This window comes from Homarus americanus, unplaced genomic scaffold (assembly GCF_018991925.1).
Source record: "Homarus americanus isolate GMGI-L3 unplaced genomic scaffold, GMGI_Hamer_2.0 scaffold9514, whole genome shotgun sequence".
Classification (NCBI taxonomy): Eukaryota; Metazoa; Arthropoda; class Malacostraca; order Decapoda; family Nephropidae; genus Homarus; species Homarus americanus.
The window spans coordinates 548119-573338 of NW_024728474.1; the positions used below are offsets into that span (position 1 = coordinate 548119).

The window sequence follows — 25220 nt, forward strand, 5'->3', positions numbered from 1 at the left end:
CATGTGAGCAGCGCTGACCACCACCAGTTGAACAACACTGAACCTAGGACATGTGGTAAATATTAGATGGATTATATTTTTGTCATTTTGTTCGTGAAATATATTTTATATCTAATATGTGGAAGCGTTTGTGGCAGGGTATTGTAGGGTTGTTATTTAGAGAAGAAACTAGAGGTGACACCTTAGTGGGCTGTGGGGGAGGCGTGAACTCAGAAGTTATTTAAAAACTTCAGTTACTTGAGTTTATTATGAGGGATGGTGTGAGGTCTGTGTGCCCAGATCTTGGTCATCCATTTGTGCTAATAGTCAGTCCCACAGTTTAGTGGTGCTACTGCATTAACTCACAGCTTCGTGACCTTACATGACATATTTATTTGATCAATTATGTCTCAGTCGTCTCTCGAAGGTCAGTAGGCTAGGAGATCCGACCTCCTGCTCAGGTCAACTGTTCCTTACCACAACATTAAACACGTGAGAAGTTTTGCTTCAGGTTGGTTTGTGATTTGCATTGGAAGAATCCTTAACCACCCCCTCCACCCCCCCTGCCCTGAGATGTGAGCTTCCTTGAGAACTTAAATGTCCTGTCAGCAATAGACAAATAACAGCTGCCACGTAGACAACCAGCCACTTGAATTTAGAATAAGCATTATAACTATAAACGCCGCCATGTGTATATTTAATAGTTACCCGTAAAAAAAATTACATTTTCTTTCACTCAAATTTAGTGAAAGAAAACTATACCTTTTGGTTAACTCACGTAAATATTAGAATGTTTTCGTATTGTCTATCGGGCACCTAATAGATTGATAAATAGTTTCTAGATATGCAGTATAAACTGTCATATACTGTATGTCCATAATGGTCTATGCTGCACATACTGTATACAGTGTAGGCAAACAAACAAAGGTAATTTGAACTTGACTGAAAACAAACCATTACCACCACCACCAAAAACAACAACAACCACAACTCTACAATCAGATATTTATAATTTGTGACTAGAAGGAGATACCATAAGGGTGTTGTGGTACAGGGGTAAGGAGTGTATGTCTCACACTTGGGTCTGAGTCTTAGCCCAGGACAGATATTGGCAGGGTGTGTGACGCTACCTAACATGTCAGATTTTCTCGGGGTGCTGCACCTTTCTCCTGTACCAACACTGGACAGTAAAATTCATACCAAAGAGCAGACTAACCACCAGAACGGCTATAGTACGCTAATAAATAATGAATCAATACAATAGAGCAACCTAACCTGACCTAACCTAACCTAACCTAGCCTAACTTACATAGATTGATAGTCGCACACCTAACACCGTCTGGGGATCAAACCCTGGATGTAATAGTGAGAGCCACGCTCGTTTTCCTAGCTAGTTACCAATCGAAAATATAACAGTATTCACTTTAAATATATAAGTTTTACAGAAATTAATAAAAAAAATCGGAATATTTAGCAAACTGGAAATAGAGGCAGCCACCTAAACCTGGTTCAATGGTAACCTGGAAATAAGAAAGGCCACACGAAGCCTACAAGATATATCAGGGATTATATACGGCAGCTTCACATCTCCTCTATAAATCTTGTCATCTAAACACAAATTGTAAACCCTGCCAATATTACAGTAGTTCGTCATACATCGGTTCTCTCTCGTTGTTACCAAAGAAAATGACAAATTTAGATGGGAAACTCCTTTGCTAAGTTAGGTCAGGTTAGGTTCTTTAGGAGAAGTACTGTAAGCTGTAAGTCCTCTCAGTAGCGGTACTCAAAACAAAATATCCGCCATCCTGTGACGTCACATTGTACCTGGAGGATGTAACTTGGGACCTCCTGTAACTGAACAAACCCCGACATGTGAGTACAGTATATTTCCAGATTGCATAAACAGCATATTCCTTTCAGCTGTTTTATCGGAGTTTACTGCAGAAAATAAGTTTCACTGTTTATTTTAATGGGAAATAATATTAAAAGATAAAATCTAATTAGTTAGAAAAAAATCTTATAAACAACAGCTGTGTTTATGTTTAGCAGGACCTCGGTTCATCCTTTTGTATTTTGTTACAGTGGAATCCTAACAACCATTCCTCTGACCACTCCTAAGGCTGAGAGAGATCCTTCTGTATCTCTTCACAATCCGTTTGGTTCTGTTTATATATATCATTAGAAAAGGTCGGCCAGAATATATTAGCCTCAGTCATAAGTACAGTTAATCTGCCTTGAAGTTACTACTACTACAGGTTGACGAGGCGGGAGGATGGAGGTGCTTCACGTCGGCGGTGTTGACACGTTAAGCCACTCCTAGTACTCTCACTCCCATCCACCAGCTGTCCTTCCAATGAACCATTTTCACCCCCTTCACTTGGGATGTGTGTGTGTGTGTGTCGGCGGTGCTTATTAAGAGACAGATCTCGGCTAGGAAAGGATACGCTACCAGTTGACTCCCCCCCCCACTGTTTCTCATATTTAAATCCTAATCAATCGATCAATAAATCAGAGTACCATCTTCATACCTGAGGGTTGGCGACCACAGTCCTCCACTCTGTTTTTATCAATTCTCTAAGGTTTTGTATCTCTCCGGGGACACAGTTTTTAATTTCATTCATATCCATCCCAGTCTCAGCCTTCCCCTGGCCTTCCTATCCTCAACTTTGTCCATTAATATTTCTGTTATTACTCCCTCATCCCTACACCTAACTTCCACTGACAAAAACTAACTAATGGCATACATGAAGACACACACACACGCACACACACACACACACACACACACACACACCATTAAACCTGGGGTTGGTGAAGATAAAGGTGAGGCAGGGAAAGAACTCAGGATCCAGTGTGATAGATGATCTGTCGTCTTGCCTTGACCACTACAGCATCACATGACTCCCTCACTACTAGTCTACCTTACCTGTTCTTACCTGTTCTTACCTGTCCTTACCTGTCCTTACCTGTTCTTACCTGTTCTTACCTGTTCTTACCTGTCCTTACCTGTTCTTACCTGTCCTTACCTGTTCTTACCTGTTCTTACCTGTCCTTACCTGTTCTTACCTGTTCTTACCTGTCCTTACCTGTCCTTACCTGCCTTACCTGTCTTACTTGCCCTACCTGGATTACGTTTTTTTTATATATGGTTCATTTTGTTTCATTATACTTCTAAGGTATTTTATCATTATTATTATAGTAATAATGAGAATAGTCGTTATTTTATTATTATTATTATTTGTTGCTATTAATATTATTACTAAAATTATTATCCTCTTTGCTTCATCATTGTTCTAATTATTATCATCATCATCACTAGTATCAGTGTATCTGTTTCTGTAAGATGGAAATTAAGTTCCTAAAACTGCTTAATTGGGTCATATCCACGTTAGGTCTCTTATTACCGCCAACTGCTTGCTTCACCCTCATCCTCTTGCTTCACCCTCATCCTCATGCGTCTCTCTGTAACTTTGGTTCGAATCCCTCCTCTTTCCGTTCGTGGCGAGACAGTGACATGCCCCAGCTATGTTAAGTTCAAGTTTGTTTATGATGTTACACTTTAAAGGATGTTGGAGTCTTCGTTTAGCCTCGTTAAGCGGGTGTTTGTAACATAACTTGGGGACGTCCACTCAGCGAGCCTGGCTTTCATTGAGGTGGGAGTCGGGAGAGTGGCTGAGCAGCTCCAGCAGGGGAACGCGGGTCAGTTCGTCCGTGGCAACCAGAGGGGAAGGGTGTAGTCTGTGGCTACAGTGTGATAGTGAAAGAGAATCTATCCTGCAATTATCCGTATTTGAAGAGCAAATGTATGACTTTAGTAAATAGTGTATATATACAGTATATATATAGTGAACTTTAATAAACTTAACCTTCAGCTGCTGTATACAAGAGAAACTACCCAATTACGTTCTGAACAAGTTTGACGAGGTAGTTGGTCACTTGCCCCTAAACTGACCCTTAGTTCAACACGCCCCAACTGGTGAGTATTTAATAGGTTCAGTTAATCTCAAGCAACATTAACAATTACTTGGAGTCGTAGAAGGTTTGGTGTACTACATTAATATCTTGAAACGCGTCATATTATTAATTTGTTGAAGTGATGGTTAGGTCAGTGTGTGTGGTGGTCCGTGTTCATATGAAGGTGCGTAGTGGGGGAGGGGAGAATATCAACAGGTTATTGTCACAGGTGGAAATGTTGGTATTGGTGCTACTGGTAATACGATATGTTCTCAGTTGTGTTTATATGTATGTGCCTGTGTGTATGTGCCTGTGTGTGTTTGTGTGTATATGTGAATGGTGTATATGGTACACATTCTTACTAGGGTAGTGCATGCGTGTGTAATAATAATAATAGTTTATTGAAGGAACATGGCAGCCACAGGACTTAAAATAGTTAACAGAAATTGTATAAGTTACCGATTTGGAATTGGAGAATGGGTCACTTGATTAATACATAATATACAGGTGACATACGTGGTACAAATATATAGTTAAGAGGGGAAAAAGGTCATTTGACAAAGGACTTCAGCACGTTAACAGTACGCAAGACTGACAGGGTATCTACGAGTTGTTGAAAATCATTACAATGGTTAGGACTGGGTTGTTCTTATAGCGATCAGTACGTGCTCGTATGGGCTGGATGTGGTTGTGGTGTCGAACAGCAAGTCGTGGACAAGGGATAGCGGGAGAGAGTGGGAAACGGGGTCGAAGATGGTGCAAAAGCTTCTCCCTAAACTTGCAGATGAGGTCAAGGGTTATAAGCGTTATGGTAGTTAGGTTAGCGTTAGGGTGGTTAATCTTAAGCTGAAATAAGCTTGAGTGGAGAGAGACAGCTGTGGCCAAGAGGGTGGGCGGGTAGGTGGTGTAGGAGGCGGCGTAATGGCTGGCTACCTGGAAATTTATATACAGTATAGCTGGAAATAAATAAACTATCGATTATTTATGCTAAGTATTGTGTCCCATTACCTGTTGTTGGCATTAATTCATGTGTCCCATTACCTGTTGTTGGCATTAATTCATGTGTCCCATTACCTGTTGTTGGCATTAATTCATGTGTCCCATTACCTGTTGTTGGCATTAATTCATGTGTCCCATTACCTGTTGTTGGCATTAATTCATGTGTCCCATTACCTGTTGTTGGCATTAATTCATGTGTCCCATTACCTGTTGTTGGCATTAATTCATGTGTCCCATTACCTGTTGTTGGCATTAATTCATGTGTCCCATTACCTGTTGTTGGCATTAATTCATGTGTCCCATTACCTGTTGTTGGCATTAATTCATGTGTCCCATTACCTGTTGTTGGCATTAATTCATGTGTCCCATTACCTGTTGTTGGCATTAATTCATGTGTCCCATTACCTGTTGTTGGCATTAATTCATGTGTCCCATTACCTGTTGTTGGCATTAATTCATGTGTCCCATTACCTGTTGTTGGCATTAATTCATGTGTCCCATTACCTGTTGTTGGCATTAATTCATGTGTCCCATTACCTGTTGTTGTTATAAGATTTGTAAATCGTCATCGTCTTCATTGTTATTGTTATCACTGTTATTGTATTATCATCATCATCATCATCGTCATCGTCTTCATTGTTATTGTTATCACTGTTATTGTATTATCATCATCATCATTATCATCGTTATCATCATCATCATCATCATCATCATCATCATCATCATCGTTATCATCATCATCATCATTATCATCGTTACTCCTATTATTACACCACACGACCAGCAGTTAACGTGTGTGTGTGTGTGTGTAAGGGAGGGAAGGAGGAGGATGTGTAAGGGAGGGAGGGGAAGGTGTGGCGGAGGTGTTGGTGTGAGGGAGAGGGAGGACCAACAGAGGTACTCAACTTACTCACAGACGAGGGAGAGAATGAGGTGTCTGCGGCCCAAAGACCACCTAGGCGTGAATTTGTTTAAGGTGTAGAAGCTGTCGCCAACACAACAACCATACCCTGAGTTAACGAGCTGCATGATCCAGTGTCAAGAAATAGTCCGAGAAGACCGGACAACTCGCTAACTGCACTGGCACACTCATCTCCCATCCGGTAGACCTGGCTGATACTCTACACAGTGTATACCTCAGGCTGGTCAACGCTTAAATGTTTATCTCCACCCCAGCTTATTTCACCTAAAGATTAACCACCCTAACCTCTTTTACCTTAACCTAACCTATCCTACCTTAACTATACTTATCCTCTCTCAACCTAGCCTATCCTATCTTAACTATACTTATCCTATCTCAACCTAGCCTATCCTATCTTAACTATACTTATCCTATCTCAACCTAGCCTACATCCTATCTTCTTCTTATCCTATCTCAACCCTAGCCTATCCTATCTGTATACTTATCCTATCTCAACTAACCTATCCTACCTTAACTATACTTATCCTCTCTCAACCTAGCCTATCCTATCTTAACTATACTTATCCTATCTCAACCTAGCCTATCCTATCTTAACTATACTTATCCTATCTCAACCTAGCCTATCCTATTTTAACCTCCTGATTCGTTCCTCTGTCAAAATTTTAAATAAATAAATATAAATCTCATATTTTAGACAACACCTTAAGAATATTTTCAGATTCGTTTATACGAGGAATATTTTTCAACGTAAAAATTATTGTGAATCTCAACCCAGTACAGAGACCCTTTTTTTTTGAGAGAGAGGAGAGGTGAAGGAAGATTAGAGGTGGGGGAAAGAAGTTATAGTTCGGAAATTGAAGAAATTTAGGAGGAGGTAAGAGAGGGCGGGCTGACTAAGCTAATAGTGTTAGGGTTGTGTCATGGGTTAGTTATTGTCTGTCGGTACAGGCACTAGACAGCCTACCCTGTCCCATATATGGGTGTTTTAAGGGCCTTGTTTCATATTCCGCCGACCCTACTGGCGGATGCTGGTCTAGGGAGGTTGTCTATTGCCTGGCCGTGTAGATCGGGGGTGGTAATGGACCTTTTGAGATTTGGTAACTTTTTGGGAACCATGTATGGTTGTTTTCGTTATCTGGTGGGAGTCTTTGAAGGAGTTCTTGCTCTGATCGTTCTATCTTTTGCCAGATTCTCCTGGCCAGGGTGTGCAGCTGCTGGTTGATGGGTTTCATTCTCAGGTCTCTATGTATCTCGGCTGTGGTTCTGGTGACCCCCCCCCTCCCCTCCTATGCCCCTCCACCCTCGGTACCTTCTACATTTAAAACGAAATGAATAACACGCATTTGATTATTATTGCCTAAAATATTAAAGGCCTTTACTTCCTTGCCCCTTCCCTTCCTTGCTTCCTCCCCTCTCTTTTCTTTCCGTCTTCCCCTCTCTTTTCTTTCCTTCCTCCCCTCTCTTTCCTACCTTCCTCCCCCCCTCTATTCCCTTCCTCCCCTTCCCTTCCTTCCTCCCCGTCATTCCTTCTTACCCCACTCTTCCCCTCCCTCCTTCCCTTCCTTCCTCCCCTTCCCCTCCCCTTTCTTCCTTCCCTCCCTTCCCCTTCCTTCCCCTCTATTCCCCTTCCTCCCCTTCCATTCTTCCCTACCCCTCTTCCCTTCTTTCTCCCCTTCCCTTCTTTCCTTCCTTCCCTTCTTTCCTTCCTTCCCCCCTTCCTTCCTACCCCATCCTTCCCTTCTTCGTCCCCCTTCTCCCACTCCCTTTCCCTTTCTCCAACTCTCTTCCCTTCCTACCCTCCTCCCCTTCCATCTCCCTTTCCTTTCTTTCTCCCATCTCCTCCCCGCTAGTTGTGATTAAAAACTTGTAAATAATGTTTGTAGACGTGAGTGGATGTTAAACATGTTGACGCAGGTCTGAGAGGCAGTGTTCGAAGCTTGTGTTTACGGCTCCCAGACGAGATGTTTCCCTTTGTTACGGTGAGTGGACGTTAACCCTCGCCACACTGCACAGACATGACTACAAGCCACCCCATGCAGACATAAGACCAAGACAGTAACCTAACCTATCCTAACTACAGCTCTCAGACATTAATCTTAAGACACTATCCTAACTCATTACAGTACTCAAACAGAAAAACCTAGACACATACTTAACCTAACCAAACTAAATCACAGCACTGAGACGTTCAATCCTAGAATCTCCCCTTGACAGACATAGGCCGCGGCGACGTAAAGAGTGACCAGCAGGTAGACCGGTACGCCCAGGAGTGAATAATTGATTGTGTGTGTGTGTGTTATCCCGGGGCCCTGTAGGTGACCTCTGACCTTATCCTCGTAGCTCGCTTGTGGTCAGGGAGCAGCTGGCCTTAGTACTATACTTCTTAATGATGGTGATGATGGTGGTATTGATAATTCCATTGATGATGATGATGATGATTTTGATATTTGATAATAATAGTCATTCTCTATTTCTCTGTTAGTGTGTGTGTGTGTGTGTGTGTGTTTTGGCGTGATACTTGTATGTGTGGGTTCTTGTGTCCAGTTCCGGGGGTCTTGTGTCCAGTTCCGGGGGTCTTGTGTCCAGTTCCGGGGGTCTTGTGTCCAGTTCCGGGGGTCTTGTGTCTAGTTCCGGGGGAGTAGTCTGCGTTATGGCTCTGACGCTGTGATGGATAAATTGAATTAAATACATCTGGTGCATGACAGGCTTATGAACCATGGCACGTTATACTACAGCTGGGCGTCACGTCTCGGGTAGGCTAGGCTAGGCTAGGTGGTGTTTGAGGGATCACGTGAAGATTAACCCCTTGGCTTAATTCACCTGTTGATTAACCACCCTAACGCTAGCCTAGCATAACACTAACCTAATTTATCCGAACTGAACTGAACCAAACCTAATCTATCCTAATTATACTTATTAGGGTGTTTAATAATTAACTGAAACATACTGGGGGGTGGCAATCTTCACGTGATGTCCCTTATATTGTAAGAAGGACCTGGCCTGCACAGACCTACCTGAGCCTGACAGAATCCTTCAATACACAGGTGAACATATTTGCATTTCCAACGCCGAGTCCCTGAGGCATCGCTGGACCGTTGTCTCACAAAACTACCTTGTGTGGGTGTGTGTGGGTGGGTGGGTGGGTGTGTGTGTGTGTGTGTGTGTGTGTGTGTGTGTGTGTGTGTGTGTGTGTGTGTGTGTGTGTGTGTGTGTGTGTGTGTCTGTCTCCCCACTAGATTACCACACACTGTCCATCTACCGCCTGCCTACCTTATTTTCAACTGATACCGAACACACACACACACACACACACACACACACACACACCCAGCTACCTAAGCACATCGTTCTCGTCAACTTGGAATGACCCTCTAACGCTCTCATTATCTTGCTATAGTGACCCTCAAGCGCTACCATTATCTCTATAACAGAAGTGACCCTCAAGCGCTACCATTATCTCTATAACAGAAGTGACCCTCAAGCGCTTTCGTTATCGTGCCTATGAACCAGCATCAAGGTCAACAATGGGCGCCATAGTGGTACCCTGAGGGGAGGGTTGCAATATGGCGTTCTTCCTACTAATGACTCTTTTTGGATGCAGTTTGTGTCTCCTTGTACAGGTTATTGAATAGGGTGGAGAGAGAGAGAGAGAGAGATGAATGTTAGACTTAGAGGAGGATGGTAAGGAGAAACTCTCTCTCTCTCTCTCTCTCTCTCTCTCTGTCATAACATCCTTCCCTCACATAAGTCCTTCTTGTTATGGATTTGAACAGAAGGAGGGAGAGAGAGTGTGTGACCAGGGCAATATCTCTCTCTCTCTCTCTCTCTCTCTCTCTCTCTCTCTCTCTCTCTCTCTCTCTCTCTCTCTCTCATCTATTGGAGTGTCAGGTCACGTTAGGTCAGGTCAGGTTAGATTGAATTAAATTACTTGTTAAGTTAGTTTAGGTTGGGTTGTTAGCATTAGGTCGTACTGAATAATCAACAAGGAAGGAAAGACGGTAATAATAATATTAGGTGGGGGATGGTGTTAAAGTCTGTCTGTCTATCTGTCTGTCTGTCTGTCTGTCTGTCTGTCTGTCTGTCTGTCTGTCTGTCTGTCTGTCTGTCTGTCTGTATTATCTTTTCTGGATGGATGACTGTCTGGGCTGTGTCTGGGCGTCTGTCTTTCCGGGTGGATGACTGTATAGGCGTCTCTGTCTGATTGGTTATTTATATTTCTGTTTAACTGTCTATTTTCCTATATCTCTTTCGCTGTCTATCTGAATGTCTACCTGTCCTTCTGTTTGACTGTCTTTCCGTCCATCTATTTATCAATCTACCTGTCTATCTATCCGTCTAGCTGTCTTTTTATCCACCTGTCAACCACCGCCAACCCGTCCCTTCACGTACCGTCACCTGGGTCATTAAAACACCTGGTCATTAAAACACCTGGTAATTAGTGTTAGTCGGAGGTGATAAATTTTCACATGACAATAAGCATAAAATGTATCGATGTCATGAGCTCTATTTCAAGTCTGAGTCTGATTGAACTAACTGACTGACTGGTTGACTGACTGATTGGTTGACTCACTGACTGGCTTGATGACTTGCTGGCTGGCTGACTGAATGGTTCGATGACTGTCTGAATATGACCTACTGACTCACTTACTTACGCACTCTCATTCACTAATTGGCTGATTCACTCACTCACTCACTAACTGGCTGACTTAAATCACTCGCTCACCATCTCAGGACACTCGTTTAGTACAGCTTAAATAATCGTAAGCGTGTCCCAAAGATTATTAAATTCAGCTTGTGTTATGTTCTGTTGTGAAGCGTGGTGGGCAAGTAAGCATTTCACCTTAACACCGAAAAATAAAACGCGAGAAACATGTTTATGAAATATGTTTATGAAACACCTGAAGAACTTCCACCTAAAGATTAACCTAACCTAACCTAAACCTAACCTAAACCTACCCTAACCTAAACTAACCTAACCTAAACTAACCTAACCCCCACACAAACAGCGTAAAGTGTCAAAAAAGGTTGATTAATCTTTAGACAAAATAAGCTGGAGTGATGATTCTTCAGGTGATCCAATTTTGTCATTACAGTTTAGTACATACAGCGAAGGTAAACACTATATAAATTTAGGACACTTTATTAATGAATTTATAGAATTTGTTAAAGAAAACGGGGATTGGGAGAAGATTTATTGACTGAGCCATAGGATGGTTGGTTAGGTTAGGTTAGGTTAGGTTAGGTTGCAAGGTTATTTACGACCTCGTACGTCTCTCTGAACAGATTTTCTGGATCAGCAAAAAGGAATATTTGTCGGCTAGGCTGTTGTCGTGACGTTGTTGGCCGATATTACTCTCTGACCGATACCCGATATTACTCCCTGACCGATGCCCGATATTTCTCCCTGACCGATGCCCGATATTACTCCCTGACCGATGCCCGATATCAAGCTGACAATAAGTGACGTCATAAGCTGGTTGTTATAAAAATTTGTGGTTGCCCTGAGATTAAAGCGAATGTGTGTATGAGACAAAGGCAATGATAAATGAGGAACCAGTGGGAAGGAGCGATAATGACGATAATGATTACAAAGGAGAATGTGTGTGTAGCAAAGGTAGTGATAACGGAGGAAGCGGGAGAAAGAGACGATTGATAACGGTGGGAAAAGAGAGAGAGAGAGAGGGATGGGGGGGTGGGAGATTTATGTTCGTCACATTATCGATAAGGAGAAATGAGGTGGAGGAAATTGGATGATAAATGGGAGACAAGAAGAAGCGATATTATAAATGATGGGGGAGTAGAAGAAGTGAATGATAAGACATACGAGTAAGACATGATGAGAGAGAGAGCCAACGATACTGTAAATTAACAGAATTATGAAGATGGAATAATAAAACTATTCAAATAAGGTGAATGTGAAGAAGGTGGATAAACAGTGAAAACTGAAAGTAAAAATGAAGAAAATGAGAGAAAAATAGCAATAACGAAGAAACGAAGATGGGAAAAGGGAAAAAGTGTAGAAATTGCGAGCGGGAAAATGTAAACGAAGTATGTATAGAGATAAGAAGGAAAGACGCGATTATACAAGCTCGTAACGAAGCAAAACAAAAATTTACGAAGATTAGAGATGGGAAAAATAGCGATAATAAAAAACAAAAGATGAAATACAAGAAGAGAATAAATAAAACCAGAAATAATATGAATAGAAAGGAGGAAGATAGAGAGATAGTGATAAAGAAGTTAGACAAACACAAGCAAAGACAAGAAATTAGTTGAAACATTGTGGTAGACTGAGGTCAGCTGACTCACATAGCAACACCTTAGCAACGGGGCCAGGTCATGACAACAAACCCCCCTCGCGCCATTGTCCAGACCTCCTGTTTAACGCAAAATCCTGGTAATTTCTACTTTTGAGAATAATTACACCGGATTGATGCAACATGTATCAATTTCAGTCGCAACATGAGGAAAGGATGAGACATTGTCGTTTTAAAGGCTCCTTAGTGGTGGTGATATGACTCACATGAGGTCTTGTACGGCGGCCAGACATAATGGTTAATGATCTTTTTACCGACCTGTGGCATTGATCTTCGTGGCCGCTGGAGACTCGACAGAAATCCGTTCAGGCGCTTGGGGTTGTTCAGTGTTTGGATATATTTGCATTTTAATCGCCTATTTCTCTCGATTAATCATATAAGACTCATTTTTGTAGTAGTAATGAGTAATATTGCGAGGAATAGTTGAAGTAAGAGTGATATTTGAGGAAGACTAGTCGGTGGAATACTTGAGGAGGTTGATGTTGTTACCTGAATCATACAGGTGAAGGTATGAGTGGCAGGTGTCGTGGCTGCTCGAGTTTTTGATGGCAGATACAGTCGCAAAAATATTCACATCTGAAATTCTTCCTAAAAAAATAATTGAATATTTCTAGAAGTTTGTGATACAAGGTCATTGAAGTATGATTGAGAGTGTCAGTGGCTGCATGTTTATATTTTTAGGGGGGGGGGGAGAAGTGGGATTTGTTACTAATTAATTTTTGTTTCGTTTCATGTTGATTATTATTATTATATAAGTAAACTGTTAAGATATAAACGAAATTGTGAGGGACAGTTGTAGGTCGTGAATTGTACTGTACAAGGTGTGTGTTTACTGCCAGGGGTCACTCAAGGTCACGGTGTGGGAATGTATGACCTGCGACTGTCCTCGGTGTGTGTACAGGTAACACAGAAGCAGTGGTGTGTGTGTGTGTGTGTGTGTGTGTGTGTGTGTGTGTGTGTGTTTGCGCGCACGTGTGTGGGCATAAGTTTTCCATCAGTGACCAAAGAGGAGGTTGAATTATTATGCATGGCCTTGCCTGAGGGTCTTGCAGTGAGGGGAGAGGGATGTTAAGGTGAGGGGAAGAAGAGAAAGGAAATTGTATATTTTTAACCCACCGGCATGAGGGAAAGAAGGGGAATGGCCAGCCGCTGCCTCATATAAACTAATTTCCTTAAACTGTGATCCTTAAACAAAGAAAAGCTGTATTGGCAACCCCTTGTTTACATGTCAGCTGATTTTTATGCTCTCTGATTGGTCATCTTTCCCCTGCGTCATGAATTCTCTCTTGGCAACCCCTTGTTTACTCCTGCCAGCTGATTTTTATGAGCTATGATTGGTCATCTTTCCCTAACGCCATGTAAACACTTCGCTGTGATTGGTCTTGTGTCTAAACTGTGAATCTGTTGTAGGTTTCTCGAAGACGCCCATAAGGTTACTCTTGCGGTCTCTACACCTCCTTCCCCCTCTTCCCTCACTCCTTCCCCCTCTTACCCCTCACTCATCCTACCCTCCTCCCCCACCCGCATCCTCCCTACCCCCCTCCCCTCCTACTAACCTCCTAGCCTCCTTCCTAGCCTCCTCCCCTACCCCCTCCTCCCCCTACCCCCCTCCTCCCCTACCCCCCTCCTCCCCCTCCCTCCCCCCTACCAAAGGACCGAACTTACACCCCACCGGTAAAATAAAAGGCTTTGACTCACACTTCGAAAAGTCCAAACTTGCAGCTCCTAAAAGTCCAACATCACACCTCACATTGTCCTAAGTCCCGTCCCATCTTAAGGTTGAAATGACTCTACTCACTCCGGTCCCACGTTTTCATCTATGCAAGTCCAAAATGCCATAACATTATTATTATTATTATTATTATTAATGATGCGCCTTTGAATTTTTGTGGGGTCGCAAGGATTTTAATTCCTGGTTTCATAATGAAGGTTCATATACGTTAACTCCGGGTTCTATAGAAGAGTATTGAGCGTCTTAATTTCGGATTCTGTAGAGGAGCATCATATATATATTAAGTCCGGTTTCCATAGTGGCGCAATGCATGTAATAAATCAATTTTCCATAATGACACAAACACCTCTGATAAATCCGGTTTATGTTCCACGATAGCGTATAATATCTTTTAATCACACTTGTTAAATCCAGCTTTTATCATGTGTGTTAACTCTGGTGTGCTTAATAGATTTCTGTACACGCTATTCCCGGATGCCGTAATGGAATAGCAAGCGTATTAATTCCAGGTCTTAGTGTGGATATCAGGCTTATGTAATAGTTGATATTCATTGCAAGTGTCTGTATATATGTGTGTTTGTGTGTACGTACGCGGGTCTAAGTATAAATGTGTTTTGAGTTTCAATAGCTGTGTGTGTATAGCTTATGTTAGAGATAATATAATCGTTTATAAAACTAGTAGTCTATATACGTGTATACAGTATGTGCGTATGTGATTATGTGTATATCAATCTATATATTGCAGTGTATGTATGTAAATGAGCAAATACATACACACAACGCTGGAAATATCACCTTCAGATCCATCACGCGCAAAAAAAATAATCAAATTCCACTTGTCGTCCATTACAAACAAAAACAACTTAAATCTAGTAATAGAATCTATACGCGAGAGGCGATTAGAATCCCCTTCAGTATAGCCATAAGGGATTAGGTATCAATCAGGGGCATTAGATTAGGTATGTTTTACGCTGTCGACCATCACAGGTAAATAAAACAAAATTCCTGCCAGACGTAAGAATTGTCATTTAATTACCCCGGAAGTGTCGACACAAGGTCACACTGGGTCGAGTTATTACCCCGGGCTGTGATTTATATATTATATTTTTGTATTAATCTTTTTAGTTGCATGATGATGTTAAATAATTTTTAACTCGCTGAATGGCTCATTTAAAGCTTCCTAGTGTGTGTGTGTGTGTGTGTGTGTGTGTGTGTGTGTGTGTGTGTGTGTGTGTTGATCAAATACTATGTAAACAGTAATGGCGGACGTACAGTATTATATTAACCTCCCCTAAAATATCCACCTGAGGTTATGTACAATGCTCATCCTTCCTCCTCTTCCTCCCTCTCTTCCTCTCCCCATCTCTCTTTCCCTCCTCTCTATTTTCACCTCTACCAATATCACCCTCCCCCTCTTCCCTTATCCTCCTCCTCCCTCCCTTATCCTCTTTCCCTCTCCTTAGGGACTGAGAGATTGGACAGCACGGAGGACAACAAAGAAACATTGTTATAGACGTAGGAGATGAGAGATGAGAAACATTGGGAGTGAGAGAGACAAGGAGAGAAGAGAGGAGTGAAGAAGAGGAGAAAAGAATAATGGATAAAAATGAGGATTAATGTGATGATGGGATAAGTGAGAGTTGAGAGAGAGATAAAAGAAAGAGTTAGAGAGACTGTAGGTGAAATAGAGAGAGATATAAGATAAATGAATTAAGAGAGAGAGAGAGAGAGAGACAGGTTGCACGTGTTACTCAGAAACAGACAGACAGACAGACCGGCAGTGACACAGACAGACAGACAGAGAAGGGGCAGTCGGTGTGGAGAGACAGATAACGTAAGAGTATTATCCCTTGGCGAAGGATAAAGATGGTGGCCATTATGTGAGGCTGTGAGGGGAGGGGGGGCAGTGGGATAAACCCATGCACGCTGATTGGACAGTAGTGGAAGCATATGTACGCTGATTGGACAGTAGTGGAAGCCCATGGGCGCTAATTGGTCCAGAATCCTGATTCCCATTTTCTACGATAATTCATTCAGAGACTACCATAGGCGTTGTTCACCCTAATGCTAACCTAACCTATCCTACCTTAATCTAACCTACCTCACCTTAATCTAACCTACCTCACCTTAATCTAACCTACCTTACCTTAATCTAACCTACCTCACCTTAATCTAACCTACCTTACCTTAATCTAACCTACCTAAACCTAATTTAACTTAACCTAACCTATCCTAACCTAATCTAATTTGACCTATCCTACTCTAACTTAACCTAACCCTTGCAGTACCGTGAGAATAGTTAATCAGGTGAAATAATCTGGGTTGGCTAATTTATTCCACCTTTTTAATATAAACAGTTAATTATTTTATGACGAATGATCCCAGTGATAAAAATATTCAACATTCAACATTTTTAACATGAATGATCCCCAGGTTAAAGCATTCTACCTCATCATTCCCGGCGTGTGAGGGGAAACTATCATTCACCATTAGGGAAAATATTAGGATGAGGCTAAATTGGGTAATTAACCCAGAGATGACCGGTCAGGCGGCAAATTAGGCCCGCCACTCACTGACTGTATGATGACTGACTGGTCGGCTGACTAACTGGTTCTTCACTAACTGACTGACTTGACTGACTCGCTTCTCTCTTCTTTCTCTCTTCTCTCTCTCTCTCTCTCTCTCTCTCTCTCTCTCTCTCTCTCTCTCTCTCTCTCTCTCTTTCTCTCTCTCTCTCTCTCTCTCTCTCTCTCTCAACATGTAGTGTGCTAGAGGGAACCATCTGGGAGGTGATCACCATTACCCACCACCTGTTGTTCCCACCTGGCGATAATACGGTCCTTAATGAGTGTGGGAACAAGTGATACCTGTCGTCAGCTTAGTGAATACAACAAATAATTATATGAATAATAATAAAAAATGAATAATAAACAAGTAATGAAAGTTGGGCATTGTGATGGTATACGCCGAGTGACTCATGAAGATTAACCTTACCTAACCTAACCTAACCTAACTTAACCTAACCTTCCAAATAGTGTTAGGGTGGTTATTCTTTAGGTGAAATTTGCTGGGATGGAGATTTTTCACTGCGGTATATCACTTTTAATATTTTACTTATTTATCGCCGGGTGATTTTATTCAGCTCAGAGGGGATCTTATACACAAGTGGTTAAGTAACAGATAGACCACTTACTTACTTTACACAAGTAAGTGTTTGAGATGTATACAACACTTATTTATATTTGCACTTTTAACTCTTCCGCCTCAAGGTGTAGAGGAGCAGCGACATTCACAGCACAGTGGTGTCCGAGTTGGCTGGGAGTGGCTGTGAGGTGGGCAGGGTAGTGTAGGAAGTGGGTTTGAAGGAGGAAGAGGCGACTGAGGATGGAGAGAGTGGTTGGAGGGAGGGAAGAAGAGGAAGCGGGAGAGCTACATCTTGCTACAGAGAGAGAGAGAGAGAGAGAGAGAGAGAGAGAGAGAGAGAGAATTCACGTCTTGTAAGAAAGATATGAAGGAAAGAGTGGGGACGGAAAAAAGGAAGGGAGGGAAAGAGAAGTAAGAATGGAGGGAGAAAGAGCGAGAAGGAAGGGGGAAGAGCGAGAATAAAGGAGGGAAGAATGGAACATCAGGCCCCTAGTCACTTAGCGTCATCTCGCGGTGTCAATTTTGCGTGTTCCTGTCGACGTTAGTTGGCTCAGAGTGGCGGCCTTGGAGCCTCACGTTTTAGCGGGGTTCTTAAGGCGCGATCATAGCACAGCTGGTCTTTAGCCTCGTTCGTGTGGTCTTGGTGGAGTCTTTGAGGTCTTGGCGTTGTCTATGTGGTTCTGGCGGTCCAAGGCGGGTCTGTAAGGTTCAGGCTGGTAGTGCGTAGTTACTTGGATGGTCTCTTTGTTCCCAGGTGGATGGTTGGAGGTGGTGCACGTGTGGTTTGTTTATCTATAGCCAAGGCACTGTGGTGTAGTATTGAGAGACGGTGACCATCAAAGTCTCTCTCTCTCTCTCTCTCTCTCTCTCTCTCTCTCTCTCTCTCTCTCTCTCTCTCTCTCTCTCTCTCTCTCTCCTGCGCACACACATCCTCACACCCACTCTTTCCACTCCTTCTCCTTTAGTCTCCTCACATCTACTCCTTGTTGCATCTTCTCTCCTGTCTCTCCTTTATTACCCTCCTTCTTCCATTTTCCACCAATTCATCATCTTATCTCTCACTCACCATCTTCCTCTCTTTCTCTTTACACTTCCTTTATCTTTTTTTACTTTTCCTCACTTGTTCGACTTCATTTGTTTTTTTTCTCACTCTCTTCATTATCTCATCTTCCTCATTGTTCTCTTTCACCCTAATTGTTCTTCGCTTCTTTGTCTCACCCTCAATGTTCTTCGCTTCCTTCTCTCCGTCTCATTTAATATCTCATCTTCCTCTTCAAAAGTTTTCTGCTGACTCATCATGACTCATCCAGAAATGCAATTATTGTATACAGAAACAACAGTTGTGGGCAATAGTCTCGTGATAACAGGAGGCCTTTGTTAACGAGGTTGTTTGATAGATACAGGTACAGATACAGGTACAGGTACAGGTACAGACACAGGTACAGATACAGGTACAGGTACAGTAATTTTTACATGGTAATAGTGTGGACTTTCTTATACAGGTTTATAAGGCCCTTGCTTGGTGTACATATTCTTGACCTGGTCTCTGTGGCCCTGGCCTGGTCTCTGTGGCCCTGGCCTGATCTCTTTGACCCTGACCCGGTCCGTGTGGCCCTGACCTGGTCCGTGTGGCCCCCTGGCTTTTAGTCTCTTTGACCCTGCCTGGTCCGTGTGGCCCTGGCCTGGTCTCTGTGGCCCTGGCCTGGTCTCTTTGACCCCTGACCTGGTCCCGTGTGGCCCTGGCCTGGTCTCTGTGGCCCTGGCCACGGTCTGCTGACCCCTGAGCCTGGTCCCGTGGCCTGGCCTGGTCTCCTGTGGCTGGCCTGGTCTCTTTGACCCCAAACCTGGTCCGTATGGCCCTGGCCCCTGGTCTCTGTGGCTGGCCTGGTCTCTTTGGGCTGAGCCTGGTCCGTGTGGCCTGGCCTGGTCTCTGTGGCCCTGGCCTGGTCTCTTTGGCCTGGTCTCTGTGGCCCTGGCCTGGTCTCTGTGGCCCTGGCCTGGTCTCTTTGACCCTGACCTGGTCCGTGTGGCCTCGCCCTAATTCTGGTATCATTAATCTGTTGAATACGTCACATGTAGCGCTTTATTTGCTACTCAATATTTACATGACAATAATCTGGCAAGAGCGCTTCACATTAATATATTGCCAACTATGAGAGCACTTATATATTTACCCTTCGCCTTCATATATCTCTGTTGCTGAATATTATGACTTGTGGATTGACCGCTTGATCGAAATATATTTGTGTGTTTGAGAGATATCCACTAAATAGTTAATCTTGTCTTCTATTTACATTACTGAAATATATTGACAATTCATTAATGGCTGGCAAGCATGGAAGGGATATGAGGGGTTCCAATTAGCCATTTACATAAGATTAAACAGATCAATGATACGTTTTAGTAACGTGTTTGGTGTTGTATGTCATATGGGTTTTATTTCACATGTTATACAGTATATACGTAGATGTATAAGGATGTATTACTGTTGTATTTCACATATTTTCCATTAGTTATTTTTGTAATGATTGTTGTGATGGTGTGTTGGACAAAATCACACTATACATACTGGACAGAATCATACTGGACAGAATCTTACTGGACAGAATCATACTGGACAGAATCTCACCAGACTTTGATAAATCCCTTCATTATATAGATAAGGGATAACATGAAGATTAGACACCCCAGGTTTGATTTCACTTGATTAAAACACCCTAACACTACCGTGGGGGGGTTAGGTTAGATTAGATTAGGTTAGGTTAGGTTAGGTTAGGTTAGGTTAGGTTAGCATGAGAGCCAGAGTTTGTCGTCTTAGCTCTCAATGTTATCCAGCTGTAAGTGTTGTGACCATCTTGCCCTCACCCTTATGCCACTCGGTTGAATATACAGTCGCTAAGTGTAAAGACAACATACCGGCTTCCTCTGCTCCTTCTAAGACACATCTCTCGTGGGCAGATCACAGAGCAAGTAGCACATCTCTCGTGGGCAGATCACAGAGCAAGTAGCACAGCTCTCTTGGGCAGATCACAGAGCAGTAGCACATCTCTCGTTAGCGTTAGGTTAGGTTAGCATTAGGTTAGGTTAGGTTAGGTTAGGGTGGTTAATTTTAGGTGATAACAGTTAATGTTCATGTGATCCGAAAATATAATCCCTTGATACAATTTGCCAGTGTGGAGAAGCTCACCTCACATGCCGGATAATGATCATGTTATCAGCTGGAGTTTCTCTCGAGTCTAAATACCTTGTTAATTGAGGCGACCTGAGTTAGAAGACCAGGTTTTGTTGGTGAATCAGACTCCAGGTGAAATGTTGCGTGGAATTCTCTCTCTCTCTCTCTCTCTCTCTTTTCACCACACACACCAACCTGCCTTCCCCCACAAGCACCTGATCCACACAACCAAGCACCTCCCCCCACAACCACGCACCTCCCCACAACCACGCACCTCCCCCACACCACGCACCTCCCCCACACACCCTCACGCACCTCCCCCCCACACCACGCACCTCCCCACACCACGCACCTCCCCACACCACGCACCTCCCCACACCGGCCGCACCTCCCCCATTAACCACGCACCTCCCCACACCACGCACCTCCCCACACCACGCACCTCCCCACAACCACGCATCTCCCCACAACCACGCACCTCCCCCACAACCACGCACTCCTCCCCCACAACCACGCACCTCCCCCCACAACCACGCAACGACAGATAGTGACGACATCGCCCCTGTACTCGGCCAAAGATTGCCCCTGGTCTTTGAGGCTGGAAATAATATTGATACTCGTGTGCTTGTCAGAAGTTTGTGTGTGGTGCACTTGAAGGTGTGCAGGTTACATGAGGGAGACTCTTAAGATGGAAGGAAAACTACTGGGTGGTGTGATAACGTGAGGTGGGAGGCATAAAGGAGGAAAGAAGGAGGAAGAGAGAAGGAGGGGAAGCAAAAAAGAGGAGAGAAGAAGGAAGGAGAGGAAGAGAAGGGGGAGGTAAGGAACAGAAACGAGGAGGATAAAAATGAGGGGAATACGGGGGAGAATAAAGGGGAGAGGAACAAAAGTAGCAGTAGTAGGAAGAGGAGGAGGGGGAGAATAAAGGGGAGAGGAACAAAAGTAGCAGTAGTAGGAAGAGGAGGAGGGGGAGAATAAAGGAGAGGAACAAAAGTAGCAGTAGTAGTAGAAGGAGGAGGGGAGAATAAAGGAGAGGAACAAAAAAGTAGCAGTAGTAGTAGGAAGAGGTGGAGGGGGGAGAATAAAGGGGAGAGGAACAAAAGTAGCAGTAGTAGGAAGAGGAGGAGGGGGAGAATAAAGGGGAGAGGAACAAAAGTAGCAGTAGTAGGAAGAGGAGGAGGGGGAGAATAAAGGAGAGGAACAAAAGTAGCAGTAGTAGGAAGAGGTGGAGTGACGGACACCATAGCAAAGTAGTGACGGCAGAGTATCGCGTGACAGGTAGTAAGTGACCGAGCACATCCCCCAGGTAAAAATTAATGAGTATTTGTATATACCTGTATGATAAAGAGATGACTTTAAATTGACCTGTATGAATGTGTATAACTTGATATGATGATGATATATGTATACTAGTAATGTTTGTATTATAGGTGGATGGAGAATGTAATATGTTGTGTATAAAATGTATTAACTATTTATATTTATACGTATGGTCTCTTACTCTACACAACAACAATGCCGTAGGTATATCTGTATGCTTTTGTATGCCAGGGGGAAGAGGAAGTAATCTGTATATTTGTGTATACCAAAGGGGAGGCGAGTGCCATGTGGCGTCAAGGCCACCTGTCCCTATTTTCCATCTCACTCCCACCTTAAATATGGAATGGAAGCGTCACCTGGCAGCCTTAAAGTTGACCGCCTACACACCTGAGACATATTAACCCCCCCCCTCAACATTTACCTGGACGCTACCTGTGGCATTCACCTGGGGACGCTTTTCTTGTCTGTGTGTGTGTGTGTGTGTGTGTGTGTGTGTGTCGTGGTAGGTAAGTCAGGTGTGAGTGTGGGCATGTGGGGGTGTAGGGGGTGTAAAGTGGTGGTGTGTGTGTGTTAATTCTTTGAGGTAGGAGGGGGAGTGTGTGTGTGTGGGAAGAGAGGGAGGGTGTGTGGGAGGAGAGGGAGGGTGTGTAGGAGAGGAGAGGGAAGGAGTGTGGGAGGAAAGGGAAGGAATATGAGAGAGGGTATCTGTGTGGGGAGACAGGAATTGCGTGCGTGTGTGTGTGTGTGTGTGTGTGTGTGTGTGTGTGTGTGTGTGTGTTTGTGTTTTGACAGACAGACAAATACAGCCCATGTGTGAGTGAAATTTTCTACCGGATATATGTTGACAATTAGTCGTGATAGAGACCATTATATAATACGATCTATAAGAAGGAGGAGAGGGAAGCAGGGTATTATAATCGGCCTGTGAGTGAGTTATGTAATTGGTTCTTATCGGTACACACTACACCACCACACTACACCACCACACTACTACACCACACTTCACCACACCGCTGAGAACTTACATCTTGGAAGGAGAGACTCGGGTTAGGTTTATGGATATTGGTTCAAGAATAAAGTTGAAATTGAACACAGGTGAGAGGGCGAGGGGCAGCGTTGAGGGCGAGGAGCGGAGGAGGAAGAGGAGGAATCGAGCTCTCTGGCTTGTGCTTGGCTGAGTTTGTCTGGTGGTTGTCGGGTCAGTGTGTGTTGTAGCCTCTGTAGTTATGTTACACAGTGTCACCACCACCTCGGTAATGTCTGTGTGACGGCCTTCTGCCTCACCATCAAGTATCGTTCTCATGGAAACTATAATTTTATTTCTCTTCTTTATTCAGCGACAACAGGAAATGTTTTTCACCAACACTTCTCCTCTCGTCCCTTGTTGATGTGCCACAGTCATTTATTAGTCTCGGTAACGTCCAGAACGGTGTCGGCAGCCAGTGGGAAATAATCGATGAGGTAACGTGAGCCTCGACATGACGCTTCAGTGTGTGTGTGTGTCCAGGGGGGTGACCGGATAAAACCCCAACGGACAAAACCCCAGTCTCGTATATAAAATATAAAATAAAACACTTATGTTTAGGTTAGGTTAGGTTAGATTAGTGTTGATAAATGACAACCCCGTTGGGGTTTTGTCATGGAACCGTCCAGGGGGGAGGTGTAGGCCGCAGCCCCACACTCCAACCGCATGATCAGATTTTTCCCTGGAAGTTCAAATAACGTTGTTTCATGACTGACTGTGATTGGTCAAATTTCTTTAAGTTTGGAGGACTATCAAGAACATTTCAGATCGTCTTTATTACATCCTAACTGGAGGATAACAATCAAGAACTGTTCCGTCACCTGTAATGTAAAGAAATGAACATAAATAAACAAATAAGTGAAGAGTTTAGTTTGCTGTTTGTAGTAAGATCAGATATAACTGTAAACCTCCCCAAAACAAAAAGTTAGTGTGAGTGTCCTTGAATTCAGCCAAGTTATGTGATGAGGCAGAGTGAAGAGACGTCCTCACATGTTGGTTTGTCTGAGTCAGGCTCGTGGAGGTAAACAGTGCGGGTGAAGGATGAGATTCCATTGGTCCACTACCTGGGTGTGGGCGGGGCTAGGTCAGTTTCTGGGGATAAGCTCAAGTCACAATGTTAAAATCAAGCAGTCACTCTCTAACCCTCTCTCACCATGAACGGTTACGAGTTTGATAACGTGGCGCGGATACGTCCGGATACGCCGACCTGCCCCAAGAAATTAAACCTCCTAGTTCTCAAGAAGTTCTTTGAAACTAATGAGATCATGGGGGTCACCAAGGTGGAACGACTGAAGCTCCATGGTGACATCAAGATCACCTTCGCCGAGAAGGGTATGCCCGTACAGCTCGCGGAGATCCCAGACATCAACGGCATTCCATTTAAAATGATTGCCTACAAGTGGGACAACCTGAAGCTGGGAGTAATCTCCCACGCTGAAATTGCCCACGTGGACCAAGCAGAGCTGAATGAGCTCCTCAAGGGGCAACTCCAAGTTGTGAAGAAGCTGTCCGACACCACTGCCCTCATCGGACACCATACAACCTTACCCAAGGAGGCTCAACTGGCGTGGGTAACTGTGCCAGTCAAGCCCTACTGCAGACCGAAACGCTGTTACAAATGCCAGCACTACGGACACACTGTCAACAAGTGTAAGGCGCAGGAGGACACCTGCTCCCTGTGCGGCAGCCCCGGACACCACTACACGGTCTGCCCCAACACAGTAAAAAAATGCGCTGCCTGTGGCGGCCCACACTCCTCCGTCGATCGGACCTGCCCGAAATGGAAGGAGGAATGTAGGATAGCCAAGGCTCGACTCGACAAGAAACTGAGCTACAAAGAGGCGCTCCTTGCTGTACGCTCCCAAGACAAGAAAAAACCAGCAGAAAAGAAAAACCAAGAAAAGAAAACTCAAGAAAAGAAAACTCAAGAAAAGAAAACTCAAGAAAAGACACCTGCCACACAGAACCAAGAACACCACGAGGCCCGTGGAGCTGAAGCCCACGAGGTCAACCTCACCGTCTCCGACCTCTTCCGATCTATGAGGATTTAAGACACGAGGAAGACAAACAACAAGACCCAAACACGAATGAATGGACACTTCAAGAGAGCAAGAAGAGGAGGAGAGTTAGAAGAAAATCTACATCAAGCTAAGAAGAATACCAAGACAGAAGACCAAGACATTTCCTCTACACAAGAAAACAACACACACAATCAAGCCGACCAAGCACTGAGAATCCATGGCCCAACCCAACACGCACCTGACGCTTGACCTGACGCTAGCCTGACTCTGTCCTGCCGCCTCCTGGTCGCGTCCGGGCGAGTTGCTGCTGCCTCCAACTTATACTCCCTCACACAAGCGGTGTTTAGCCACTGCACCTTTTCTCTCCTCCTAACATTCACTTCAATCCTCCCTTTATTCTTCCCCTGAACCTCCTTCCCCCCTGCCACTAGCATTTCATGTCATGTCATAAAATCAAGTCTGGTTATTCTGTCAGGATGGTTGAGGTCTCCGTTATGTAGAGACAGACGCTAATATTCTACATTTCAGGCTTTGTCTCTCTTATCTCTTACCATCTCCTCTTTCATTATCTCTCTCTTCCTGTGACGTTTCTTCAACTCATAACATGTAGAGGAAAGTTATGGTGTTGTATGCTGT

At 43.8% G+C, this 25220-nt stretch overlaps 2 protein-coding genes across 3 annotated transcripts in view; one reads left to right on the forward strand and one right to left on the reverse strand.

The window, feature by feature from the left end:
* Nucleotides 1-3661: 3661 nt before the first annotated feature.
* Nucleotides 3662-25220, forward strand: part of LOC121866101 — an 86781-nt gene continuing 65222 nt past the window's right edge. Inside the window, exon 1 of one of the 2 annotated variants that reach the window (XM_042365697.1) lies at nucleotides 3662-3955. The gene's annotated coding sequence lies outside the window, so the exon portion shown is untranslated. The remainder of the gene's footprint in view (nucleotides 3956-25220) is intronic. The other variant, XM_042365696.1, reaches the window with a different exon arrangement.
* On the reverse strand, nucleotides 18552-19100 carry LOC121866108 (translation initiation factor IF-2-like). Its single transcript, XM_042365704.1, has one exon. The coding sequence runs from the start codon at nucleotides 19098-19100 to the stop codon at nucleotides 18552-18554; it is 549 nt and encodes a 182-aa protein (XP_042221638.1).